Below are 24,308 nucleotides of genomic sequence, written 5' to 3'. Positions count from 1 at the left end.
TATGATGCCAAATATGGCCCAAAAAACATATCACTTAATCTGTTTCTTAAACCTGTTTTTGTTTGTTTACTTATTGGATAGTAAAAAAGAAGGCAATCTATCATATCTCTGTTTGTATGCTATTTTTGTGTTAGTACTGTTTATACACTATTTTGACTATCCACCATGTCCAAATCTGGACAGACCTGCTGGTGCACTGGACAGGGTGTGTGTGTGTGTGTGTGTGTGTGTGTGTGTGTGTGTGTGTGTGTGTGTGTGTGTGTGTATGTGTGTACGGGTTCGTACTATCCTGGTGGGGACCAAAATCTGACTTTTACTATCCTGGTGGGGACTTTCTGCACCGTGGGGACCAAAATCCAGGTCCCCTCGGGGTTGAAAGCAATTTTCACACTCAAAATGCGGTTTTACTGTCAGGGTTACAATTAGGTTATGGTTAGGTTTAGGGTAAGGGTTAGGGTTAGGCATTCATTTTTAATGGTTAGGGTTAGGGTAAGGGGCTAGGGAAAGCATTATGTCAATGGGATGTCCCCACGAGGATAGCAAACCAGACATGTGTGTGTGTGTGTGTGTGTGTGTGTGGTGGAGGGCTTAGTTTTAATTCTGGTTAAATTTTCACTGTGCATCTAATTGAAGAAGAATTTAAGAGTCAGCCTGTTTTCAGCTTTCAACAGGTGTTCGTGATTACCTGCCTGAGCGTTACCCTGGTAACCACCGAGTTGTCATGCAGGAATCACAAGCAGAACTCGGAGTCCAATCTCGTGTTTGAGAAGGAATGACTGGCACGCTTGAAATAATAGGTCAAAGCCTGGTATGGAGGATGATTCTGGGGCTGTAGAAGGATTTACTGTGAGGGAGCAGAGCAGTGCTGCTACTGCATCTGTATACACTGAAAGCTACAGCACTAACCTGTTTCACTCTGGCTAACTACACGACAGATGTAGCTTGTTGTAGGCTACATGCACCTACTGCTGCCAGTCCCTTGTTCCTTCTCCCATTTTAATATCAACCCGAAAGGGGAGAATAACAAACAGAATGGGCAAAATCCTAATCCCAGTTATCTATTGTTATAGTTGCTCACTATTTTATTTTTTTCTAGTCCTTCCACGACCCAAATTTCATTAAAAAAAAAATCAACAATGCATAAAGAACGTATTGTGTCTGATGGGACTCTTTCATGTTGTATTTACATGCTCCCCACTCATTCAGCCTTTTCATACCTGTTAGACAGGATATTTATCACTGATATTGGGTTTGCTCCAACCTCTAACCAGCAGTAGGTGTGGTTTTTGTTCCTATTTGTGTTTGGCACACAACGCAGCACGCTTATGCCTTTATGGCTGTGTGTGGCAAATAAATTATTTTGTGTTGCAACTGCACTGTGAATGACAAAGATTAATGGACCTCTTTAAGATGTCGTTTGATTGGGGATAGCATAACTCCACATCGCTTCAGCCTGAACTATTCAACTAAAATTGGTGTAAAATTAACATCATTAACATTAACATCAACATTAATCACTTTAATCACGGGTGACATACACACAGGTGATTATGAGGAAATTGCAGCTTTGTTGGTATTGTAGCTCATCCTCATATCAGAAGATTGGAGGTTCATCCATCCTTCCATCCATTCTCTTCGTGTTATCCACTGATCTGGTACTTGGCGGCAGGGGGAATAAAAAAAGAACCAAGCTCAGGAAGGGGCAAATCCCCAGCTCCTTCACACTGTCTGCATTTGTGCATTTTACCATGCATTTTACCATGTGCACCAGTTCTACCATGCGCAAATGAGTCTAAATCCCGAGCATGTATCAATATTTAAAACTTTGGTCATATTCTGTAACAAACAAATGGCAGTAGAGGACAACTTTAACATTTAAATCTTATACTAACTGGTTGCTTACTAATGAAGGATTAGCATTACATGCACATTACAAACTACATAGCATACATGCTTGTTGCCATTACATTACTGGGAAGAAAACTGCATGTGTTGACACTTTTTCCAAGAAAAATGACTCTGACAAGTTTTTGCCAAAGTCAGGATTTGTGGGTTAGAGTTAGGGTTATATCTATTATTACAAGTTATAACATGGAAAACACTGGTTTAATTGTGCAACAGATTATTGTGTGAAGGTTTGCAGTATGTCCTAGAGTCCTGACACTTTATATTGTGGTTCACTGCGAAACCTAAGTAGAACTGAAGCATTGTTAATGTTGTTACATTGGTGGTTTCCCTGCCTGACCCTCAGACTCTCTTGATCTGCAACCTTTGATGAGTCTGTGCACTTTGTCACTAGTTTCTTACTGTGCATACCTATCGAATCGGTCTGCAAACACTGGTTAAAACATACAACTGACATACTTAAACATTTATTGCTTAGCAGGCTTGTGCTGCAAACTTCAGAGGCCCCTTTCTTTAGTTGTGTTAAGACCCCCCCACCCCCCGACTTTTCCAGAGGGAACTCAAGTGAAACAAACAGGTTTGTGCAGTCTGACAGGAAGGGTCCTGTTTAACAATTTATGGTATAGAAGGTTCAACTGGAAAACAATGCTCCCTGAAAACACGAAGGGTGGTTCAAAGTGCAGGGCGAGTGCAGGGTATCCTGTCAGGAAGGACTGGTGTGCATTAAGAGTGAAGACAAATCCTCCAGTTAAAATTTTGAAAAAGCCAAAAATCCAAAACACAAAAGAGTTACACAGTTGGTAAATTTGATTTTTAATGCTTTTAGTGGTGTAACTGTACTTAATGCATTTCGGTGACAAGTCACAAGTTCACCCTGTAATTCCTCTATCTTTTAAGATCTTGCAGGATGAGTAAGTTTCTCCTCCACCCTGTGTGTCCTTTAAGGTCAAGAGGCACATAGGGGCGAGAGAGTTACACCCATCAACATGACAGCCTCTGTACCTGCCCACACACGCCCACACACCAAAGTAGCTTGTGACACACTTAGACACACCTTGTGACAGCTGCGGGCTGATGTGACAGTGACGGATCCTTTGATATGTTGGTAGACTGTTGTAAGCGTTGGTGTGAAGGTCCACCTCTCTGTGCTCTCATTCATCCTGGTGAATGCCTTAGTCCCAGTCAAACCAGAAAATCAGCTGCCTCAATGGCATGTGATTAGCTGGCAGACACAGGGTCAGTCTCAGGTTGTTGATGTTTTTATGACAGATGGTGAAAAAAACTTCAGGCATGTGCTGGTGATGATGAAAGCATCATTATATCTGGCTTAGGTGGACGGTGTGAACGACAGGCGTAGACTGAAACCGCCTTTTCATTAAGTAAATAAAACTCAAAATCAGATAAACGTGTTGCAATTACAGTGCTTTACCAATGTGGGAAGAGAAGGAAGCCTTATGATTACCCTCTGTGTGAGGTTTCATTGCAAACAGGTATCTGCTGATGCTGACATTCTGTGCCTTTATCTCATTTATCTCAGTGGAAGACCACACCAATGTCAGCTGGACTGATCAAAGCGGAAATAGAAGAATCCTCTTTGTTTCAGGTGTCATGTGATTGAAGAAAGAGCAATGCTGAAATCAGGTTACCTTTGATCCCACAGGGGACTCTGATGAAGAGGACACTGATCAAATTATAGCTACTCAAAGGGAGTAGGAGTGAAACTGAGGAGCAGTTTTAAAGTGATTACAGGAAAGCTGTAAACATCCTTTTTACATAGAAAGTTTTTTTGTTTTTTGGACCAGATTCCATTAAATGTAACATTTTACACGGTCCTTATGTAACAATATCACATGGAAAAGTAATCCACTTATATTTAAAGTCAGTATTTTGTGTAAATATTTTTTTGAGTGTGGACAGAACATGAAGACTGATCCCTTTCAGTTGATCTGATACAGTTTAGTATCTCATCAAAAAGATAATAAAGATGCATGTAAAAGCATAATTTAATATGCACCATATATCGGGAATGTGCTTTAACAAAACTTTAAGTATCCTTCATGAATAACTATTTATCAGCCAGTTTTTATAAGAATGCTAACAGCTATCAAACCATTAAATTGTCCCTGTTATATTTATTGATTTGTCTTAGTGTCAGTGCCTTTTTTTACCTTTTAACAAACAAATAAATGCCTACGACATCACGATGTGTTATACAGGAATCCTTCCTCATGCCATGCATGATTTTTATTAAATGATGGTATGCTAATCAATTTAACACCAAAATACAAAAGGAAAACATCACGTGGGCAGGTGTATAATGTTAAGAATATTTGCTGTAGAAAAACTCAATAACTGTCGACACTCTAGGTCTTTTAGTCAAGGTTTCCCGCAAAATGTTTGGTGGTTAAAACTGGAAAATTTAAATAAAATCAAACCTATGATGCTGAAAAGGCTTTGGAAGGAGGCAGGTGTTTGTCAGCCTGCAGAAACACAGAATGATGTGATTGTGAATGACCCCACTCAGTCACTTACAGTAAAAATTGTACCAACTTGATACAGTTTTCTTGTACTGCTGTTTGATTTTGTTGTTGTATTTAGTCACATGGAACCACTGAAAACGAGGATTTTCCTTCTGTCGGTTTTCCAGTGTTTTAAAAAAATAAAATGATTCGAGTCATATGGCATCCCAACAAAGTTTCATAATTCATGGTGGAATTTACTGAAATTCAATTTACTTCCAGGCGGACTGAGAGAAAACTGTGACTCACTCCTGTTGATTAAATCGACATCCTACGTGATTCATAATCTGCTGATACTATATGAGAACTATGATTTCACTGCTGTCATATGACGTACACAGAGCCCAACAGGAGTTCCCTCTTTTGTTTGTATTTGTCGCTTAACAGATTCACCAATGTGACAACAACAGCAACTCACAATACCATGGCAACATTGCCACATAGCACCTCAGTCCCTATGTGCTTTTGTAGAGCTTTTGTAGAGCTCTTCAGCTGGCATCGATTTGGCATTTCAAAGATGGTGATGGGACCGCTGTGTTTTATTTCTGCATGTTTCCATGACAGTTATGAGGCCAAGAGGCACTGAAGAAGGCTACAGAAGATGGAGGAGAGAGGGTATGGTAGAGAGGGTTGAATCGGTAATGCCAAGACTCATGACTCATTGTGGCGAGGCACTGAAGGAGGAAATGAATGAGGGAGGAGAAGAACGCAGGGTGGGTATTGGTGGAAAGACTTTTGACTCGACATCCTGTCCTGTAGTCTGGTAAAAACATGAAGTTACTGTACTCGCATTTACACAAACTCCCTCAGGTATAAGCTGTGAATTTGGGAACATGTTTAGAGAGAACAACAATGCATCACAACTGTTTAGCTGAGAAGCATGCACATCATTTAAACAACTGTTAATGTATAACAGCACAGTGTATATATGCATGAATAAACTGTCAAGCACTTGTGTTCATTGTTTTTAAAAGCCTCAGGCTTAGTGGCGTTAACCTGACATACCTCTTGGTGGACCGTAACAAAAGCCTGCTGGTTTGTGCAGTTCACCTGGTTTGCAGATGAAAGTACACAGACCTGCACATGTGATGTGCTAAGGCACAGACTGGGGATTGCATACAGGTTCCCTGTATCTGCAGAGGATCTTGAGCCCCGATGAAAATATTAGAACTCTTTCACTCTTGTTTAAAACAAGGTTGGATTTTCAAAAATGAAATTGTCCTCTCTGGTTATCAACTATCTCTATTCGTTTTATTCATAAACCACCAATAAACTCTGAGGTGCTTTATTTTGTAAGGTAAAGAGGCTACAATGTTAAAGGCAAAACCCTAACAATCAGTCATTTACCACAACCAGTTAACGGGTTAGGGGACAAGGACAAACCATAAATAAATACAAACTAAGACACATCAAAGTGACTAATCCATTAACCTACACTTTGTTGTTTTTTTGGGGTTTTTTTTATAAATCACAGTAAGAGCATGAAAGCAATTTTTCTAAACTCTGATGGTGAAGTCTGCAGCAGTAGTGATTCAACAAGCCAGCCTTCCACTATTAATAATACAGAAACTAAGTTTTTCTCTATTGCTCTGGATATCGTCATAAAAATGTTACTATATTTAAAGTATGCTTTTAAACAATGTATAGTTTTCCAAACTTGATTCAAAGTGGGCCAGCTGAGCGAAATGTACAAACAGCAGTCAATTACCTTAGCTTGACAAAAGACCAGGTTAGCCTGTTAGCGTGTAAGCTAGGTAATTGTTTGCTGGTAATCTTTGATTTATGTACAAATGAAAATAAATATTAAAAAAGAAAACATTTCCTACTGAAACTAATAAGAGACCCTTTATAAATGGTTAATCACTGGCCTGTTAGTTAATAGTTTACTAATGATTTATAGGTCTTTTATCAGAGTAAGGAAAACTTTCAGTTGTATATGGAACGCAAGCTAAGATATCACTAACCGGCTGCTGGCTGTTGCTGGCTAGCTTGAGGCGTGGGATCAGTGTAAATCTTTGCTGCTAACTCAAAGTAAGAATATAAAACGTTCTAACACCTACAAGGCTGAATTAGAGATGGCCAAACTGCAATGCTGGGAGCTAACATTTAAAAAGTTAATTCATACACAAGTTTTGAACTGCATCCACAACAACTTGTAGTCCAACCTGTTATTTGAAATGATCTGTGATGATGTGTTATTTGTGTTGAAGTCACAGAAAGGAGGGTGAAGGAATTCCTTGCAGAGTAGACATTTAGCAATTACCCAAATCATCGCAATGCATCCCAGTCTACATTCCATATTCATTGTTTGTTTCATTAGGATGACACCTCCCTTCTTACACATACCAGTTCACAAATGCCTTATCAATGAATTATAACAGAACATTTTTTGTTGTACAGATGTAACTCACGTACATGTGCGAGAACTGCTGAGCTGCTTATCAACCACCCACTCAGGCACCAGCCCCCACATGCTAATGCTGCAGCTTTTTTCATACAAAGCTTCAACTGGAATACAATCATTATTACTAGAAAGTATTTCATTTGTAGTGTGCTTGAATACTTTTACTAGGAAAGAGACAGACTGAGGAGAGAAATATCTCCACATTCCTCAAAAAGAAAAGTTTTTTTCTTACAACCCAGAGAAGCCTGTAGAAAGGGCAGGTAATGGTTTTGAATGACTGGACCGTGTGTCATAGAAGTGTAAAGTTACAGCCCAGCCCTCCCTGTCATAGACCTGCAGCCAATGGCATCTAAAGCCTGAAGTCACTGAAGTCCCCTCCCACTGGGGAAGGCTTTAAAACTCTTCAGTAGATTCTCGTCTTTCTATCCACTCTGGTCTCTCCCCACTGCTGGCCTGCCTGACTGCCTGCCTTATTTACCGAGCCACTTGGTCTGACCTACCCAGACTCTTTTCATCCAAAAGAAAAACTACTTCACAATGTCTTACAGGGCGACCACGATGAGTTACAAGAGCTCTTCTGCTCCAAGGACCTTCAGCAGCAGTTCCTATGCTGGATCAGGTATTTCTGCCAGCAAGAGGTACTCTGCCAGGAGTTCCTATGGTGCCCCTAGTCAGTTTGTGGGTGGTGGCATCACCAGGTCCTCTGCCTACAGCGTGAGCTCAGGCATGGGTGGCTCAGGAGCAATGGGCATTGGTTTGGGCTATGGTGGTGGTTTGGGTGGTGGCCAGACCATCACTGCTGTGACTGTGAACAAGAGCCTTCTGGCCCCCCTGAACCTGGAGATTGACCCCAACATCCAAGTTGTCCGCACCCAGGAGAAGGAGCAGATCAAGAGCCTCAACAACCGCTTTGCTTCCTTCATTGACAAGGTAAGAGTTTGTAGTAGTGGTCAGATGAGTGTAGCTCAAAGTTTCAGGCCGTTTTATTCTTCTCAAGCAGGAGCTACATTAGTTGCACTGAAAGCTGAAAGCTTGGGCAAAGTGTGCTAAAAAGAAAGATTGCTGTATTGTATGTATTTCAGAGCTGTTACACTGTTATGCAACATTTGAGAGGGAGACCCATATGTTGGCCACATGTTCTGTAATGCTGATTTCCTCACTTTTGCTGCATGGGGAAATTTGATTTATTCATCTCTTTGCTTCCCTCCCACAAACGCTGCAAAAGGCAACTCGGGGTTAGGCTCTCATATCTTCTGGCTCTGGCTGCCCTTTTATAGTGATGAAAAACAGACGTGTAGAATGAGAAACGAAGACAAAGAGAGAGAGAGAAGAGAGAGGAAAAAAGTTCAGGGTGTGTCAGGGCAGAGCTCAGGGCTTGTGATACGAGTTACCTTGGGAATGGTCCCTCCCTTTGCTTGGGGTGTGGCTCTCCCTGCTGGCCCCCACCCCTGCCAAATACACGCATACAGTCAGTACTGAGTGCTATTGTTACCTTTGTGACAATGGCGTCTTTCACAGTGACACACTGTATAAAGAATGCCCACCGGGTGTATCAGCAGATGAAGTTTTTATCTTTCTAATCAGCAGTGAAGTCCATGAAAGTTTATGTGACACTCAGTAGAGTATTTGTCCTCTGAGCTCTCAGGAGTGGGTTAATATTTAAAAAGGCCAGTAGGTTTCATGTTCTCGCCAGTGCCAGCTGACTGGCTACATATCGACTCTGTTACTCCCAGAGCAATGATTAAGAAGCTAGAGTGCATTTTGCATGCTTTGACACCGAGCAAACGAACTTCCGCCCACATCTCTTTTATTTCGTGTGCTGTATTTGGAGCCACTTCTGTTATCTGATTTCTCTCCAGCTCTAATGAAGACAACGGGAGGCAGTTAGGCCTCAGCTTTAGAGTGCACTGTCTCATGGTCCAAGGTCCAATGAGTCATATATCTGCTTTCACTGTTTCTCTTTTTAGTATGCAAGTATGCAAACCACACAGCTCTTCACTTTGCCCCATCTAGCTTCACGTTCTCTCCGTTCAGCACATCCTTATTACGCGGTTAAATATTGACCTTTCTTCATCTGCCTGCCGACAAAATTCAGCTTCGCCCCTTTTTTTTATTTGTCACACAAAAACAGGAAGACATGGTCAGCTAAAGCTGTTCCTCCATCACTGCTTTTTTCCAACCCCCTACCTCCTGTCAGGATGCGAGCATGTCATGCGTACCTTCCTTTGGAAAAACAAAACAGCCAGTCTGGCAGCAGAGCAGCTTACAAAACACCAAAGATAGACAAGAACAACAAAGACAATAGGTGGCAAATGGCGAGGTTGATGACCATGTTGATGGTAACTGAATCCTTAGATAAAGCTATTCTATTACATCAGGGTCCCATCGACCGCACGCTCATACTTTACAAGGAAGTTTCATAATAACTCGCATGTCTGACAACAAGCAAAAATGTAAGTGACTGACTTGTTGAAAGCCTGTTTCATTTACTGCTTGCTTATATTCATCCATAGATGATTGTACACAGTCAGATGCATAACCCTGTCTTTTCTGCCTCTTTCTGTGAACCTCAGGTCCGCTTCCTTGAGCAGCAGAACAAAATGCTGGAGACCAAGTGGAGCCTGCTGCAGGGACAGACCACCACCCGTTCCAACATCGACGCCATGTTCGAGGCTTACATCGCCAACCTTCGCAGACAGCTGGACAGCCTGGGCAACGACAAGATGAAGCTGGAGGCTGACCTGCACAACATGCAGGGCCTGGTGGAGGACTTCAAGAACAAGTGAGTGTGGAGGGAGGGGGTCAGTGAGGGCAAAGAATGAGCCTCTTCAGTCCTGCAGGGCTGACACATATGTTTTATGTAGGATTCATCTGTTTCCATTCAACTAATATGTGCACAAAAGAAGCCTTACATTTGTGTGAGCCGTACAGACTACTCCCTACATCTGTCCGTTGTTTTGCGTCACACTAACTCGAGGGAATTACAACACTCAGGAAGCATGTTCCAAACACCCATTACATTACGTATGAGTGGAGGTAAAGCTCACTGATAGTGAGTTGGCTGTCAGCAGACCTGTCTATAGCATTTACACAAGCAGGAAACAAGCTTGATTGTGCCCATGTGGGCGTGCACATCTCCATCAGAGGACAGCAGTGCTGCATGTGCTCTTTAGTTGTCTGCAGACAAATGGGGCACATCAGCTGAGGGGCTCCCAAGGGAGAAATATCAGCAACACTTCTTGGCCCAGAGTCAACAAACGCTGTGTGAGGCAAATGTCCCAAAGGAGTTCACCAATCAGTTATGGTCGTCTTGCACCACCTAGTGTTACTTTTAAAAACACTGAAATACAATGAGTTATTTCTGGATTTTCAAAATGGCCTCATGAATACTATTGTCTTTATCCTTTCAGGTATGAAGACGAGATCAACAAGCGCACAGAGTGTGAGAATGACTTTGTCCTGATCAAGAAGGTCAGCACTGTTTTTTTCTTACAGCATCATAACATCTGCTGGGCCAGGGGTTGGGGTCGACTGTTGTTTGAGCCACAGCAGAAATTCAGAAATTAGGATATGTTACATGTCAAATGAAGTCTCATATAGTCTTTCTGTTAAAAGCTTTACCGTTTGGGTGTTCTATAAAAAAGGACTCTAAGCCTAGGTGGGTTGGAGTCGATGTTAAGAAGGTACAACTTTTCTTAAATTAGCCTCCTGTTCTAACAAAAGTTTTGCTTTTCTTTTCTTTCTTCCAGGATGTCGATGAGGCCTACATGAATAAGGTTGAGCTGGAGGCTAAGCTGGAGAGTTTGACAGATGAGATTAACTTCCTCAGGTCGATCTATGAGGAGGTACGGCACAAAATCAGCGTGACTGCATTGTTTGTTCCCTGCTTCCCTTTTGGCTTCAAAACCTCCAACCACTAAACCACTTGCTGCTTTCATCAGCATTTATCTTCCCTGCCATGGCATTCTTATGATGTTTGTGGTCTCCTTTTGGAATATGTTTTGCCTTTGCAGCAATCTTGATTTTTTCATCTGTTTAGCATCTTTCCTTACACCACCTCTTTGAGTGCGTTAGTTTTAAGCGTTTCATCATGGGGCTTACATGACTAATCTTTCACCTCTTCTTCTCTTTGCCTTTTGACTAGGAACTGCGTGAGCTCCAGAGCCAGATCAAGGACACATCAGTCATTGTGGAGATGGACAACAGCCGCAACCTGGACATGGATGCCATCGTTGCAGAGGTTAAGGCACAGTATGAGGACATTGCCAACCGTACCCGTGCTGAGGCAGAGACATGGTATAAGACCAAGGTAACAGACGATTCCTATTACGTTTATCAGGTCGTTCTCATTAGAGACTTTCGGGTTTATAATATCTTGCTTTACTTATGTTCATTTAGTATGAGGAGATGCAGACATCCGCCAACAGATACGGAGATGACTTGAGGGCTACAAAGACAGAGATCGCAGACCTTAACCGCATGATCCAGAGACTACAGTCAGAGATTGACGCCGTCAAGGGACAGGTATTTTCAGCCACCACACTTAGCCTAGTCATTTACTGCCGGTTGTTTGGACAAAGTCTTACTCTTATATCAATCATCTGTTAGCGTGCCAACCTGGAGGCCCAGATTGCTGAGGCAGAGGAGCGTGGCGAGCTGGCTGTGAAGGACGCCAAGGCCCGCATCAAGGACCTGGAAGATGCCCTGCAGAGAGCCAAACAGGACATGGCCCGCCAGATTAGAGAATACCAGGACCTAATGAACGTCAAGCTGGCTCTGGACATTGAGATTGCCACCTACAGAAAACTCCTGGAGGGAGAAGAGGACAGATTGGCGAACGGCATCAAGGCTATCAACATCTCCCAGCAGAGCAGTAAGTTCCCTTCAGTGACATCCTGAAGCACTTGTAGTTTGGATTCTCTTGTAGTTTTCAGGTTTAACAGATTTGAACCAGTTTAACCTATTAAGTGAACATTTTTAAGTTAAAGTATTGTCTCTCAACAGCAAGCTACAGTGGATTCCCCATGGACAGCATGAAGAGCAGCTACTCGAGCACCTACTCCAGCGGTTTCGGCAGCGGATACGGTAGTGGATACGGTAGTGGATATGGTGGCGGATACAGTAGTGGTGGCTTCAGCAGCAGCAGCGGCAGTGCCGGTGGATACAGCACCCAGACTAAGAAGAATGTTGTGATCAAGATGATTGAGACCAAGGACGGCAAAGTTGTGTCCGAGTCCTCCGAAGTCATTGAGGATTGAGCGGTCTAGTCTAGAGGTGTAGCTGCCTGTCTGCTATGATCTTCTCTGCCTCTATGGTAGTTATATAGTCACAGTTCACCCCCAACCCAATAAACAAGTCTGAAACAATAGCTTGCCAGCCACTCTTCAGAGCCTTAACATGTTCTTAACCAAGCAATAAATGATTGTAACACTACCAAAGATTTGAAAGGGACCAAAGGATTTTGTTTTGTATGTCTGTTTTCTGACAGTTTGTACTAAAAATAGTTGTTTGTTTAAAAAAGTCCGATAAAACCTGGGCCTACTTCAGCTAGGAATAAAACACAGATGTGTCACGCTCCCTTGAAATCTATGCAACTGCTGTTCCATGCTTAAAGTGCCTTTGCTGTGCATCAAATAGACAGTGGTTTTGTCAGAGGAATGTGAATGTACTGACACAGTGCTCCAGTGTTCATGGTCAAATAATGTCGTAAAATTGCCTGCTACAGTAGGTAGTGCATGTGTCTCCTGTGCGTGCCCTGTAACTGAAACTGTTTGACCCCTTAGGAGGCTGCCACACCAACCTGTTGTCCTGAGGTGCTGTTTTTGCTACCAATCCAAATAAAAATGTGTTTACTGAAGGTAAAAATGTGTTTCTTTGTTTTTTAAATAAATAGTGGTCCAAATTCCAGTTCTTTATCCTCTCGAGGATACTCGAGGGCGCATGGGAGTTTGCCCAACAAGTCTACATGTGTTTTATGGACTTGGAGAAGGCATTCGACCCTGTCCCTCGGGGGGTCCTGTGGGGGGTGCTCCTGGAGTATGGAGTGTCTGGCCCATTGCTACGGGCCATACAGTCCTTATACGACAGTTGCAAGAGCTTGGTCCGCATAGCCGGCAATAAGTCGGACTTGTTCCTAGGGGGTGATGGGCTCCACCAGGGCTGCCTTTTGTCACCGATTCTGTTCATAATTTTTATGGACAGAATTTGTAGGCGCAGCCAAGTGGCGGAAGGCTTTCACTTCAGTGGTCTCAGGATCTCAGCTCTGCTTTTCGCAGATGATGTGGTCCTGTTGGCTTCATCGGGTGATGGCCTCCAGCTCGCCTTGGAATGGTTCGCAGCTGAGTGTGAAGCGGTGGGAATGAGAATCAGCACCTCCAAACCTGAGGCCATGGTCCTCAGCCAGAAAAGGGTGGAGTGCCCACTCCGGGTCAGGGACAAGACCCTGCCCCAAGTGGAGGAGTTTAAGTATCTCGGGGTCTTGTTCACAAGTGATGGGAGAAGGTGCGGGAGATCGACAGACAGATTGGTGCGGTGACTGCAGTGATGTGGACGCTGTACCGGTCTGTTGTGGTGAAGAGAGAGCTGAGCGTAAAAGCGAAGCTCTCAATTTACCGGTCGATCTACGTCCCTACCCTCACCTATGGCCACGAGCTGTGGGTAGTGACCGAAAGAACGAGATTGCGAATACAAGCGGCGGAAATAGGTTTCCTCCAAAGGGTGGCTGGCCTCTCCCTTAGAGATAGGGTGAGAAGTTCGGCCATTCGGGAGGGGCTCAGCATTCGGGAGGGGCTCAGAGTAGAGCCGCTGCTCCCCCGCATCAAAAGGACCCAGTTGAGGTGGTTCGGGCATCTGACAAGGATGCCCCCTGGATGCCTCCTGGGTGAGGTTTTCCGGGCATTTCCCACCAGGAGGAGGCCCCGGGGCAGACCCAGGACACGCTGGAGAGATTATATCTCTCGGCTGGCCTGGGAACGCCTTGGTGTTCCCCCGGATAAGCTGGAGGAGGCGGCTGGGGAGAGGGAGGTCTGGGCTTCTCTGCTTGGGCTGCTGCCCCCGCGACCCGGCCCCAGATAAGCGGAAGAAAATGGATGGAAAATAGATGAAAAATAGAAGGAATAGTAGTGATAGTAGAGTCTAAACAGTCTCCCTTGTTTCACTGCCCAACAAGTCACAGTAGATTGTTGCCCCTCCATGAGCCAGAGGTTCATCCTTCCCTTTCTTGCCGGGGACTTGTTCACAGGGGTCATTGGATTGTTGGGTTTTTTTATATTATTGTGAGGTCTTTACCTTATAATATAAAGTAGCTTTAGATGACTGCTGTGATTTGGTTCTATATAAATTAAATTCGATTCAATTCAATTCAATTCAATTCAATTCAATTCAATGCAATTCAATGCAATTCAATCCCAAATAATCAGTCTTCATCACATTTCACACACCTCATATTCATCAATCAATCAATATCATCCAAATACAGCACTTCACTTTCAGACTGGAGGCTTAGTTGTGGGCCTTAGAGATTCCAAAAGAAGATGCAGAGCCTCACATGAATAAACTGGGACAGTAAATACATTTTTTTTAATGTAACTGCACACCTATGGGGCTTTACTATCATATTGTAACATAGAGTATGCATCATCCTGTCTTCATGTGGTCACAATAGCTTAGAAAATAGTAAAAATTATTTTTAGGTAAAAAGAATAAAGGTAAGGGTCAAACAAAAACACATAGTATGCATACACATATATGCACAGTTTCTGACTGGAGCTAATATAACTTCAGATTTATAAATACTTCGGTTACTAAACAGAATACAGTATTGACTAAAAAGATTTACACGCAACTTTTACTGTGTATAAAAATTGTCTTTGTTGAGCATGTCTAAGCTACAAAGCGTCTGGACTTTTTTTAGTTGCTTGAAGATGTTTCACCTCTCATCTGAGAAGCTTCTTCAGTTCTAAGGTCAAATGGTCCCAGATTTAAGCCCTATGGGAGCGTCCCCCAAGAGGGACATGGGCCCTGTATTGATGCTCTACCTTGTCCTTGACATTGGCGTCCTCAAAAGAGTGACCTTTGTCCTTTAGATGCAAATGGACAGCCGAGTCTTGTCCCTTCGAGGTGGCTCTTCTATGTTGCGCTCTTCTATGTGGTCTCTCTATCTCTCTCTCATATGTATATAGTGCTGCAGAACTGTGCAGTACAAAATCTACAAAATGAATATGTAAATATATATATTATTATTTATGTAAATAAAAAAAGACTATGAATATCCTTGGAGTAATTTCAAAGGATCTGTATAGTTGTTTTTATTGAACTTTTAAATACTAATAGTGAATGAAGAAACATAAATAGTATTTATAATAATAGTTTAAATGCAAAAAGTAAGTAGATATATAGTGTAGTTTACCTAGAATCACAATCATATCACTAAGAATAATCTAAATGTAACTATTTCCTTTCTATCTTCAGTACTTCAGATACTGTAATAAATCTCTTACAAAGTAGCCATTTTGACATGGAATACAAGGTAAATAATAATTGCACTAACTATGGCTCTACACAGTACCTTCATTAATGTCATCAGTAGTACCTCAGTCCATCTACTGCTTCATTTTAAATGGCTGTTGTAGTGAACCTCCCCGACAGTGTACAGATATAGTTTTTTCTTAGCATTAAATAATTCCACTTTTGATTATTCTGCATTACAAAAAAGTCTGTTAATGAAGAAGAAACACAGCATTTCAAAGCATACTGTGCTACAGATTAAGGATTTGCTTTAAGGGTGTGTAACCATTCAGTTTCCCCCAAAACATTAACTGCACACAGAAGAATATATTTACTTTTTAAACTTTTTCATAAGGAATGTTTACTGGCCACTTTGTGGCAGTGGACCATGACTGTATTGCAGTAACAATATTGCATTGCAAGTCATTTAATTTAGTTCTAGATGGTTCTAGATCTTGGATATGGATATGTTAGTAAGTCAGTTGATATCAGTCAGAGGAGAATGCCCAGACTAGAAAAATTGGACAACAGAAGACTGGAAAAACATTGTCTCTGAAGAGTCTGGATTTCTGCTGCAGCATTCAAATAGTAGGGTCAGAATTCGGCATAAACAACATAAGAGCTGTTTTCAAATATCAATGATAGCTCTAGATAACATAAACAGTGACACTGAATGGAGCTAGAAAACTACAAATACATAGAATATCCAGTTCCATGATAATTTCTTATTATCATCATATATTTATATATACAGGCCATTTACTGTATGTATTTGCAGCGACATTTGCCATCAATATAAGTGGACCAGTGGTGTTTATTTTCTCCAATAGAGTACTAGAGCCTTAAAGACTTGACATCAAGGTCCATTGAACTAACTCTAGTGACACCTGGTGGCCAATCTTTTTTTTTTTTTTTTTTTTTTTTTGACTGTGGTTATATCCATAACCCTGTGTGCTATATTGTAACAGAAAATAAAAGAAAAATGACTAATTGCCAACCTGGTGTACGTCACCTCTCACCCAGTTTTAACTGGATCCCGAAATGGATACATAGACAAGAAGATGTAGGGGTGCATATAGATGTGTCATTACACTACACTCTGCTGTAATCCAGGATATTAGATTGGATTCACCATTCTGCACTTTACACTTCTTTTGTATTGTTATGGCAATGTGGATATTTATATTTCTTTTTCAAAATCTTTTTATGTTGATCTTCTTTTATTTACTAAGTGCTTAAAATCCTGCCATTTGATTTATACACACATAACAAAAAAACTAAAGAATTTTTAACTACCAGTTGACTTCTATACAGTGACCCTGAGAGGTCAAACACATTGCAATTTAAGAATACACCACACCGGAAATGGAAAAATCTCTCCCTCACAAACACACACACACACACACACACACACACACACACACACACACACACACACACACACACACACACACACAAATAAAAGGCTAATAGCAAACGTGTGTCTACAGAATTACGGTAAATGGTGTTTTCTTAAATTGCAGTTTATGTGACTTCTTAGGGCCACCGTACTTATGTATTTATTTGCATGTGATTGCATAAGAAACAAATGTTCATATACTAAAGAAAACATCAACGATCTCTATTGGACCTTGAGGAGTTTACTTCCACAGTCAATCAGCTGAAAATATTGGACAGAGGGCAGGGGGATCGAACCGGCAACCTTCCGGTTACAGATGAGCTTCCAAACCCCCTGAGTCACCACCATTGGTCCATCATTCTAAATTCTGAAATCTCCACAGAAAGTAATCTGATCAATTATCTTCCAAAAATGTGTTATAGCTACATATGAAATAATAATGGATTGCATTTATATAGCGCTTTTCTAGGCACCCAAAGCGCTTTACAATTCCACTATTCATTCACACACTGGTGGAGGCAAGCTACAGTTGTAGCCACAGCTGCCCTGGGGCAAACTGACAGAAGCATATCACGCCATCGGCCCCTCTGGCCAACACTAGTAGGCGGTAGGGTAAAGTGTCTTGCCCAAGGACACAACGACCAGGACAGAGAGCAGGGGGATCGAACTGGCAACCTTCCGGTTACAGATGAGCTTCCAAACCCCCTGAGTCACCACCATTGGTCCATCATTCTAAATTCTGAAATCTCCACAGAAAGTAATCTGATCAATTATCTTCCAAAAATGTGGTATGGCTACATATGAAAGAACCTTATCTGCAGGTGTGTACTCACCAATGCCTAACGCTGCCACCAGACCTGACATATAGAACCATGGGTGAGTGGGAGTGACTGGTTTGCTCTTCCTATAGAGCTTTTCTAGGCTTATGGAAAACTCAAAGTGCTCATCATTACAGATTGGGTGTTCAGCATCAGGCCTATAGAAACACTCCTGAGCCACAGATCTTACGCCCTTTTTTCCACAAGGTACCACCAGGGGGCAACGTCTCATCACTTATCTTGCCTGCAGGTCACTGAATACTTGAGTAGCAATGACAGTTGATGCTGGGCACACCCTGTGTATGTATATACGGTATGGGTGTGTGGGTGTCTGTGTGCATATACTACTGGTATGCTGATCAGAACAAAGGAACTAGAATGTGTAACCTAAATGCGAAACATTACAGATCCTCCTCTCCTGCACAGTATGTTCTCTTTAGAGTTAAATAATATCAAAATACAGTCCAAGCAAAAGCAGCTTAGTTGTGAAAACTTTCCATAGTTGTGAAAAAACAAAGTAGATTTTTCAAATGTGCCAAATACTATACAGTGAGGTTAGCATTAGTAAGTTACAATTACATTACAAGCTTTTACACCAAATGTGCCACACAAGAGATGCAACATAGATGTCAAACCATGCATGTTAAAGCTGCATGTCAGGCTTAAGCTGCATTTTGAGGTTATCTCTCTTTTGCTGTCCAGACTCAGAGAATGGCACAACAGTGAGACACAAATCTGTGTACATGCGTGTGTGTGCGCGCGTGTAGGTGTGTGTGTGTGCGCGCGCGTTTGCTTACTTGACATAATGACTCACAACACAGGTAGCTGTCTCTCAGTGACCCTCTGCAGTCCTCATCCGCAGCTGAAACAATGCACAAATGGAGCAGAAAAATAAGCTCAGCTCATGTCAGCAGCCCTGTAGTCTTACACATTTATTTGCACAATTATTGCACTTTAATGAAGAACATTAAGGAGGGTGGAGCAGTGATATCTATAATCTCAGCATGTAGCAACCTGAGATGCTGTCGATTTGGCACGTCAACATACGGAGGCACTGTTTGCCTGTTAGCACAATTGCTCCATTTTGTATGAGGATTACGTGACTTTTCCATTCCTAGCAATGATTTCAAGTTTCATTAAATGTCAGTGCAGAAATGCAGATACATTTAGCTCAAAGTAATTCATTATTAGATATATACTTATTAGAAATCAACAGTTTACACACCTTTAAAAAAAGTGTGAATCAGATGCAACAGTTCCACCCTGAATGTGGTCACTGAGGCCATAAAGTCTGAATCATAATCATTTACGGGCATGCAAGGTGGCTAAGCAGGGAGGAGAAAGTGTTAGCCCTTTCTACTCCCTTTTGTGTTTAAAGTCTGAATCATGTCTTGTGTCTGCAGGTCTTTGAACATGTACAGATGTGTAGAGACTTAGTCTAGCCAACATCTATTGTCAAAAGATAACACTCATCCTTGTATGGGTGTAGAGGAGAAATGCATGACTGCCGAGATTTTGGAGCTGTGCACTTCATCTCCTCCAGCAGACGTAGTAACAAAACAGACAAAATACTCAAGTTATCTCTGTACACACACACACACACACACACACACATATATATATATATATCTATATATATATATATATATATAGATATATATATATATATATATATATATAAGGTGAGCCCATGTGGGTGTGACCCGACTTTTCCACGAGAGAATTCGTTGGCTTGGTGTTAACCTCAGCGTAGATGAGGGTGTGGACGTTTAGTAACCACCCTGAAAAAACACATGCAGCATTAATAACCATTACTGTCCTTCACTGAACTGGCATGCAAAAAATGATCTGTATGCCCAAGATGGAAGTGTTATACTACTTTTATAGCTCAGGCATTTCCCATGCACTTCACCCATGCAGAGGATTTTCAGATCCAACAAGAAACTGGAACTGCAACCAATCAACTAAGTGCTAATGCTCAGGAACAAAGGAAAAGCAAACAGGAATGAAAAGCGAGATGACAGTACATGACAGCTGTTTTGTTATGCAGCCACATACTATTTCTACAACGACACTTGTTGAAATAGGACATGCACGACAACAACTTTCACTCACTTGACTTTGGGCTACAACATCAAAATGTTCTCAAAGTAAAAGGAGTTTGATTAAACGAATGACAGGATTGCACCATTACTGATACATTAACATGTAAGCAGGATTTTAACGTTGTACTTAGTTGAGACTATATATTAATATAATGGGATGTGGTATTTAAGGCTTCATTTATTGACTGTGCTGCCATAAAGCTGGTGAACATGTGCAGGAAATTGAGCTGATCCCTGGGTTTTGGGTTTGTACAGAAGTGAGGAAGGGAACAAGCCTAAAAAGGACCACTCTCCATGATCAACAATAGTGCTGTGCAATAGTGCAAATTTTGGTATTGATAGGATAACAAGCAAATAAAGAGTCAGCATTGCTACAGTATTGCAGTATTGTATCAATACTTCTGTCTTTTATAATTAAGCAGGGGAGAGCAGTGTGTCGGGACTTATCACATTAATCAATCAGTGATCAATTTGCAAAATACTGACACATTTGAATGGCCACTAAATCACTGTTAACATAACAAAATACACATTTCAGCTCTTCATGTATTTTGGAACTGGGTTTTATGGAGACTTGGAATGTAAATGTGCCCGTCTCTAAAGCACCACGGGTCAATTTCTGTTGGTTATATGTGCTATAGGCTATAGATAAAATAGATGTGACAGTCAACACAAAAAGGTTAAGCCATTTTTCATAGTGCATGTTTGATTAGATAGATATATACACATTGAATTTAGAGGACAGAAGCAAAGTATCTATCCTGCTAGTATCAATCCAATACCAATACCAGCACTGGTGTCAATATTATCAATATTTGCTACCTTTAGTTAGCATTTTAACTTGAGGAGATTGGAAGTGCATGCTGATGCTAAAACATTTGAACTATTAGGATACTTAAGTAGGATTATGAGTTCCACTTAAGTAAAGAGTATTAATACTTGTTCAGCCACTGGTTTAGCAAAATAGTCAATACAAAACAATAAGTGCCACAATACCTTCGTACCAATGTTCCCTCTAATTTTTCATGTGTCTGAGCGAACGCACAAACTCCCTGAGCGGTCCCTGGTCCACTGTGAGCAACAGCAGACGTGTGCACTGTGGTCACGCCAGCATCCAATCCATCCAAGTTACATGGTTTATTAAAAGAATCAAATTACAGCATTTACATTTATGTTAGACTACTTTTAATTAACTGCTTTAGCCCACTTACAATGAAAATCTGAAAAAATGAAAAAATCTTGTTCATGACCTGTGTAGTATGTTAACACTATTGGAAGTAAAAATAACTTGAACTCCAATTTTGAAAACACAACTTTCTTTCCTTTTTTTTAATTTTTTTTTTTTTTTTTTGTTGCTCTGACTTGTATCATGAGTCTGAGTCTGTGGTCTGGGAGAGAGTCTGTAACTCTGTCTGCAAAATACAGGATATAATGACCAATGTTGGGCAATTAATTATATAGTTACTTCTTCAAAAAAGTTACTGAGTTTTGCAAACAAATTTTTTTGCAGCTGTTTACCTAAAAATGCAGCCAAGGCGTTTTTTAAATAAACATTTCAAACTATTTACAGAACAATCAGCTGTTCTGCATCAAATTTGATGCCACACAAATTATTTGTGCCACTCCAAAACATAATTTCTGTCCACTATGAGATAAAGGAGAACAACAGCCTGATACCTGCAGACCTGACAACAGGAGATGTATCACTCCTGTAACACCTGTAACATTCAGCAGTCGCCTCATTGTTCTGACACACACAACAAAACTATTGACTACACTACACACTAACTACACAAGATTTGCGCTAAACGTTGCAAATCTGTCACATCTCAAAACACCACCGTCACTCCTAAAACTTCCTTCCGTTTCTTAACAACTAAATGCCATGTTTTGATTGGTCGACATGGTACATTTTTCCACCAATAGGAAAGGGTGGAGTTTTTTTGGTTTCGTCTCTGCTCACAGGCTTTCGAGCGTTTTCCTTATAAAACGCCGTTTTTACCGTTTCTTCCCGCAGTAAATATAAACAACGACAGTATTCAGGAAGAAAACCAAACATTGCAGATATTTTTATCATAACTCTGGTTTTACGTGGCCTATCAACGCAATTTAAAAACTGGTATAAAGTCCACACTTTTTCCGTCAATTGTTCCGTCTGTCCTGCTCACATCTCCAATGGTTGTACACGTCATTAACGTGGCTTCACTCCACATCAGCCACGCCGCTTTGCTAGCTAAAACACCGGTGTCAGCACATATTTACTTTAATTTCAATTCAGGTTAGAATTTCTTTTGTGTGCGCAACATAGATTTTCTCTGCGCAGAGTCCGTGCCGACAGTGCGCAATTGCGCACGTGCGTAGCTTAGAGGGAACATTGCTTCGTACAGAAGTGATTGTGTGATCAAGTACTGCAGATCGAGTAGTCTGACTTACTGAGCCCCTTTGCCCCACCCTTCACCTGACTGACTGCCCCTCCCTGTGCCACGCCGCTGAAAAAATTCAAGACACCCCCCTCTCCAACCCCCAGGTGACGTCACCCTGACTAGGTCTATGCTCAGTCCTCGGGGGGCTTTTCCATGACAACAGCGTATGTTTTCAAAAACATTTCTCCCTCTGTCACAAACATATGTTTTTATGGCTGCATTCAGCAGAGGTCAAAGTCTCTCATTGTGTCGTGTGCTATCCATCTTAGTCTGTAATCCTAATCAGTGGCTGCACAAGCCGCTAGAATTCCTCGTTTTTTTTTTGTGTAATATCTCAATCACTCCTGTGGCAATTCTTCGCCAGTCCTCCTCTACGTGTTTGGGTCTGTTAGGTTGTAGGCTGTAGGTCAACTCCAGCCCCCCCAACTCCAAAAAAAGAGAATAAAAAATAGAGTGAACTTAGAACTGAAGGGCTTCTCTGTGTTGACGCCTTTAGACTTTCACTCAATCTTCTCTAAAACTCACCCAACATGGCTAAAAAAGCTCGCTCTCTTCTGATTGGTTGCTTTAGGCAAGGCTTGTTTTAAACCACTGCCAGGACAAAGCAGGTTCGGGCAAGGCAGCAGCATAACTCACCGAGTATAAAACAAATCAGATTTGACTCCATATTACAAAAAAGAGAGTCCGCCTTTTAAAGGAGTTACCAGTAGGTTCAGATCTTGTCAGAGCCTGTCTCCATGCATAAGTTTCTCAGAGCTGTACAGACTGTTCAAAACAAAAGATGAACCAAAACTGCTCATCAAGCCTCAACCAAAATCTCACATGATCTAACCTTACTGAATAGTCGAACACACAGACGAAGGTTTGGTTCTTCTGGAGTTGCGCTCGGAGCAGTCTGAGCATGTAGTGGGACTGCATGTTTGTGGCTGTGGGTTTGAAAATGACGTGGTGAATCAAAACCTCAATGACTGCAACTTCATTCAGATGCAAAAGCTTTTTTTTTCCTGTTTTTTTTCTTCCGCACGTTTGATTATTTCTCACACCCATAAAAGCTGAAGGATATCATTCAAAAGCTGGGAGTAGTTTCACCACAGATAGCTGAACACCACTCATATGGGTTTGCTTATATCCACTTATGGTACAGTGAGAACATTCAAAGATCAGAAGCTATATTTCCAGTTTACATCAGAAGTCCATAAAAAATAGAAAGGAAACAAACTACATAATTTCATTAATTTTTATCAAATGAGCTGCACCAAGCCTCTTCTTTCATGCATACAGCTCACAATTGTTGCTGCTTCCCAACTCTTATGTTAAAATCCCCAACCTTATAGCAGAAATAGGTAGCCTGTTTTGGATCATTGTGGCGATTTTTTTCTTTTTCAAAACATATGTTTAAAACTAAAGGCAACTTCAAGTTAGGAGAAGTGGCTGCTTTGGCTTACAGGTGTTTGCTAGCAGGGGCAGCTAGGTTTCGCCCTGCACATATCATATGTGTGCAAAAAGTACCCAAAAGCAGATTTCTGTGACTGAACTTGGCAAGCAAAAAAAGCCCACAACCTTTATTCAGATGGAGCAGGAAGTCAGTAGAAACCCACAAAACAGAAAAGCTATTGCGGGGCACACACAATCTGACACTGGACAGAGGGGTGATTGGGACAGAGTGGAAAATAACACATTTTGGGTAAGTGAAGCTAAAGCATAGCACCAGAGACAAATGACTATCAAAATAAGGCCAGAAGTAAGAAAACATAAAGAATGCCTGCTGCACTACACTAGGGCCACGTCCACACGTACACGGGTAGTTTTGAACTTTTTCTGTGCGTTTGGGCCTTTCGTCCACATGTTAAACAGTGTTTTGGATCACTGAAAACTGAGAATTTTAAATACTGAGTCTGTGCTGTAGTTTTGGAACATGAAATCGTAGGATTTTATTCAACTGGTATTTAGAGCAAATGAACAGGCATCTCTATCGGCGTAACTCTGAGCTGAACATTGGGGGGGTCAAGATCTCTGTCAAAATAAATAAATAAATCTGGGTAAATTCCTAGATGATTAAATATGCAACTATTTTGCTGGTAATACAAGAAATGAGTAAAGAAAATCCACAGCCTATTTATGTAAGATAATTCATAATTTTATTGGGGGGGGGGGTTATATTGGTTGGGTCTGATTATTTGGGGGGGGGGTTCATAGCCCCCCTAACCCCCCTGGAAATTATGCCCCTGGG

General features: G+C 41.5%; 1 protein-coding gene across 1 annotated transcript; it reads left to right on the top strand.

Moving 5' to 3' along the window:
* The first annotated feature begins 7,239 nt into the window (after nucleotides 1-7,239).
* krt8 (keratin 8) lies at nucleotides 7,240-12,693 on the top strand. Its single transcript, XM_063463836.1, has 8 exons — nucleotides 7,240-7,758; nucleotides 9,402-9,610; nucleotides 10,239-10,299; nucleotides 10,578-10,673; nucleotides 10,973-11,137; nucleotides 11,227-11,352; nucleotides 11,437-11,701; nucleotides 11,833-12,693. The coding sequence occupies exons 1-8, from the start codon at nucleotides 7,366-7,368 to the stop codon at nucleotides 12,084-12,086; spliced, it is 1,569 nt and encodes a 522-aa protein (XP_063319906.1). The 5' UTR covers nucleotides 7,240-7,365; the 3' UTR covers nucleotides 12,087-12,693.
* Nucleotides 12,694-24,308: the final 11,615 nt, after the last annotated feature.

The sequence above is a fragment of the Pelmatolapia mariae genome, linkage group LG20 (genome assembly GCF_036321145.2).
Source record: "Pelmatolapia mariae isolate MD_Pm_ZW linkage group LG20, Pm_UMD_F_2, whole genome shotgun sequence".
NCBI lineage: Eukaryota > Metazoa > Chordata > Actinopteri > Cichliformes > Cichlidae > Pelmatolapia > Pelmatolapia mariae.
The sequence above is the reverse complement of the archived record's forward strand: the minus strand, read 5'-3'. Positions and strand labels throughout refer to the sequence as shown.

What these genes read in the sequence shown, in the direction of transcription:
- krt8 (XM_063463836.1), top strand. Translation starts at nt 7,366, where the DNA reads ATGTCTTACAGGGCGACCACGATGAGTTACAAGAGCTCTTCTGCTCCA. An exon ending in ACTTTGTCCTGATCAAGAAG is followed by an intron (nt 10,300 to 10,577) that starts GTCAGCACTGTT and finishes TCTTTCTTCCAG; the next exon opens with GATGTCGATGAGGCCTACAT. An exon ending in AGACATGGTATAAGACCAAG is followed by an intron (nt 11,138 to 11,226) that starts GTAACAGACGAT and finishes ATGTTCATTTAG; the next exon opens with TATGAGGAGATGCAGACATC.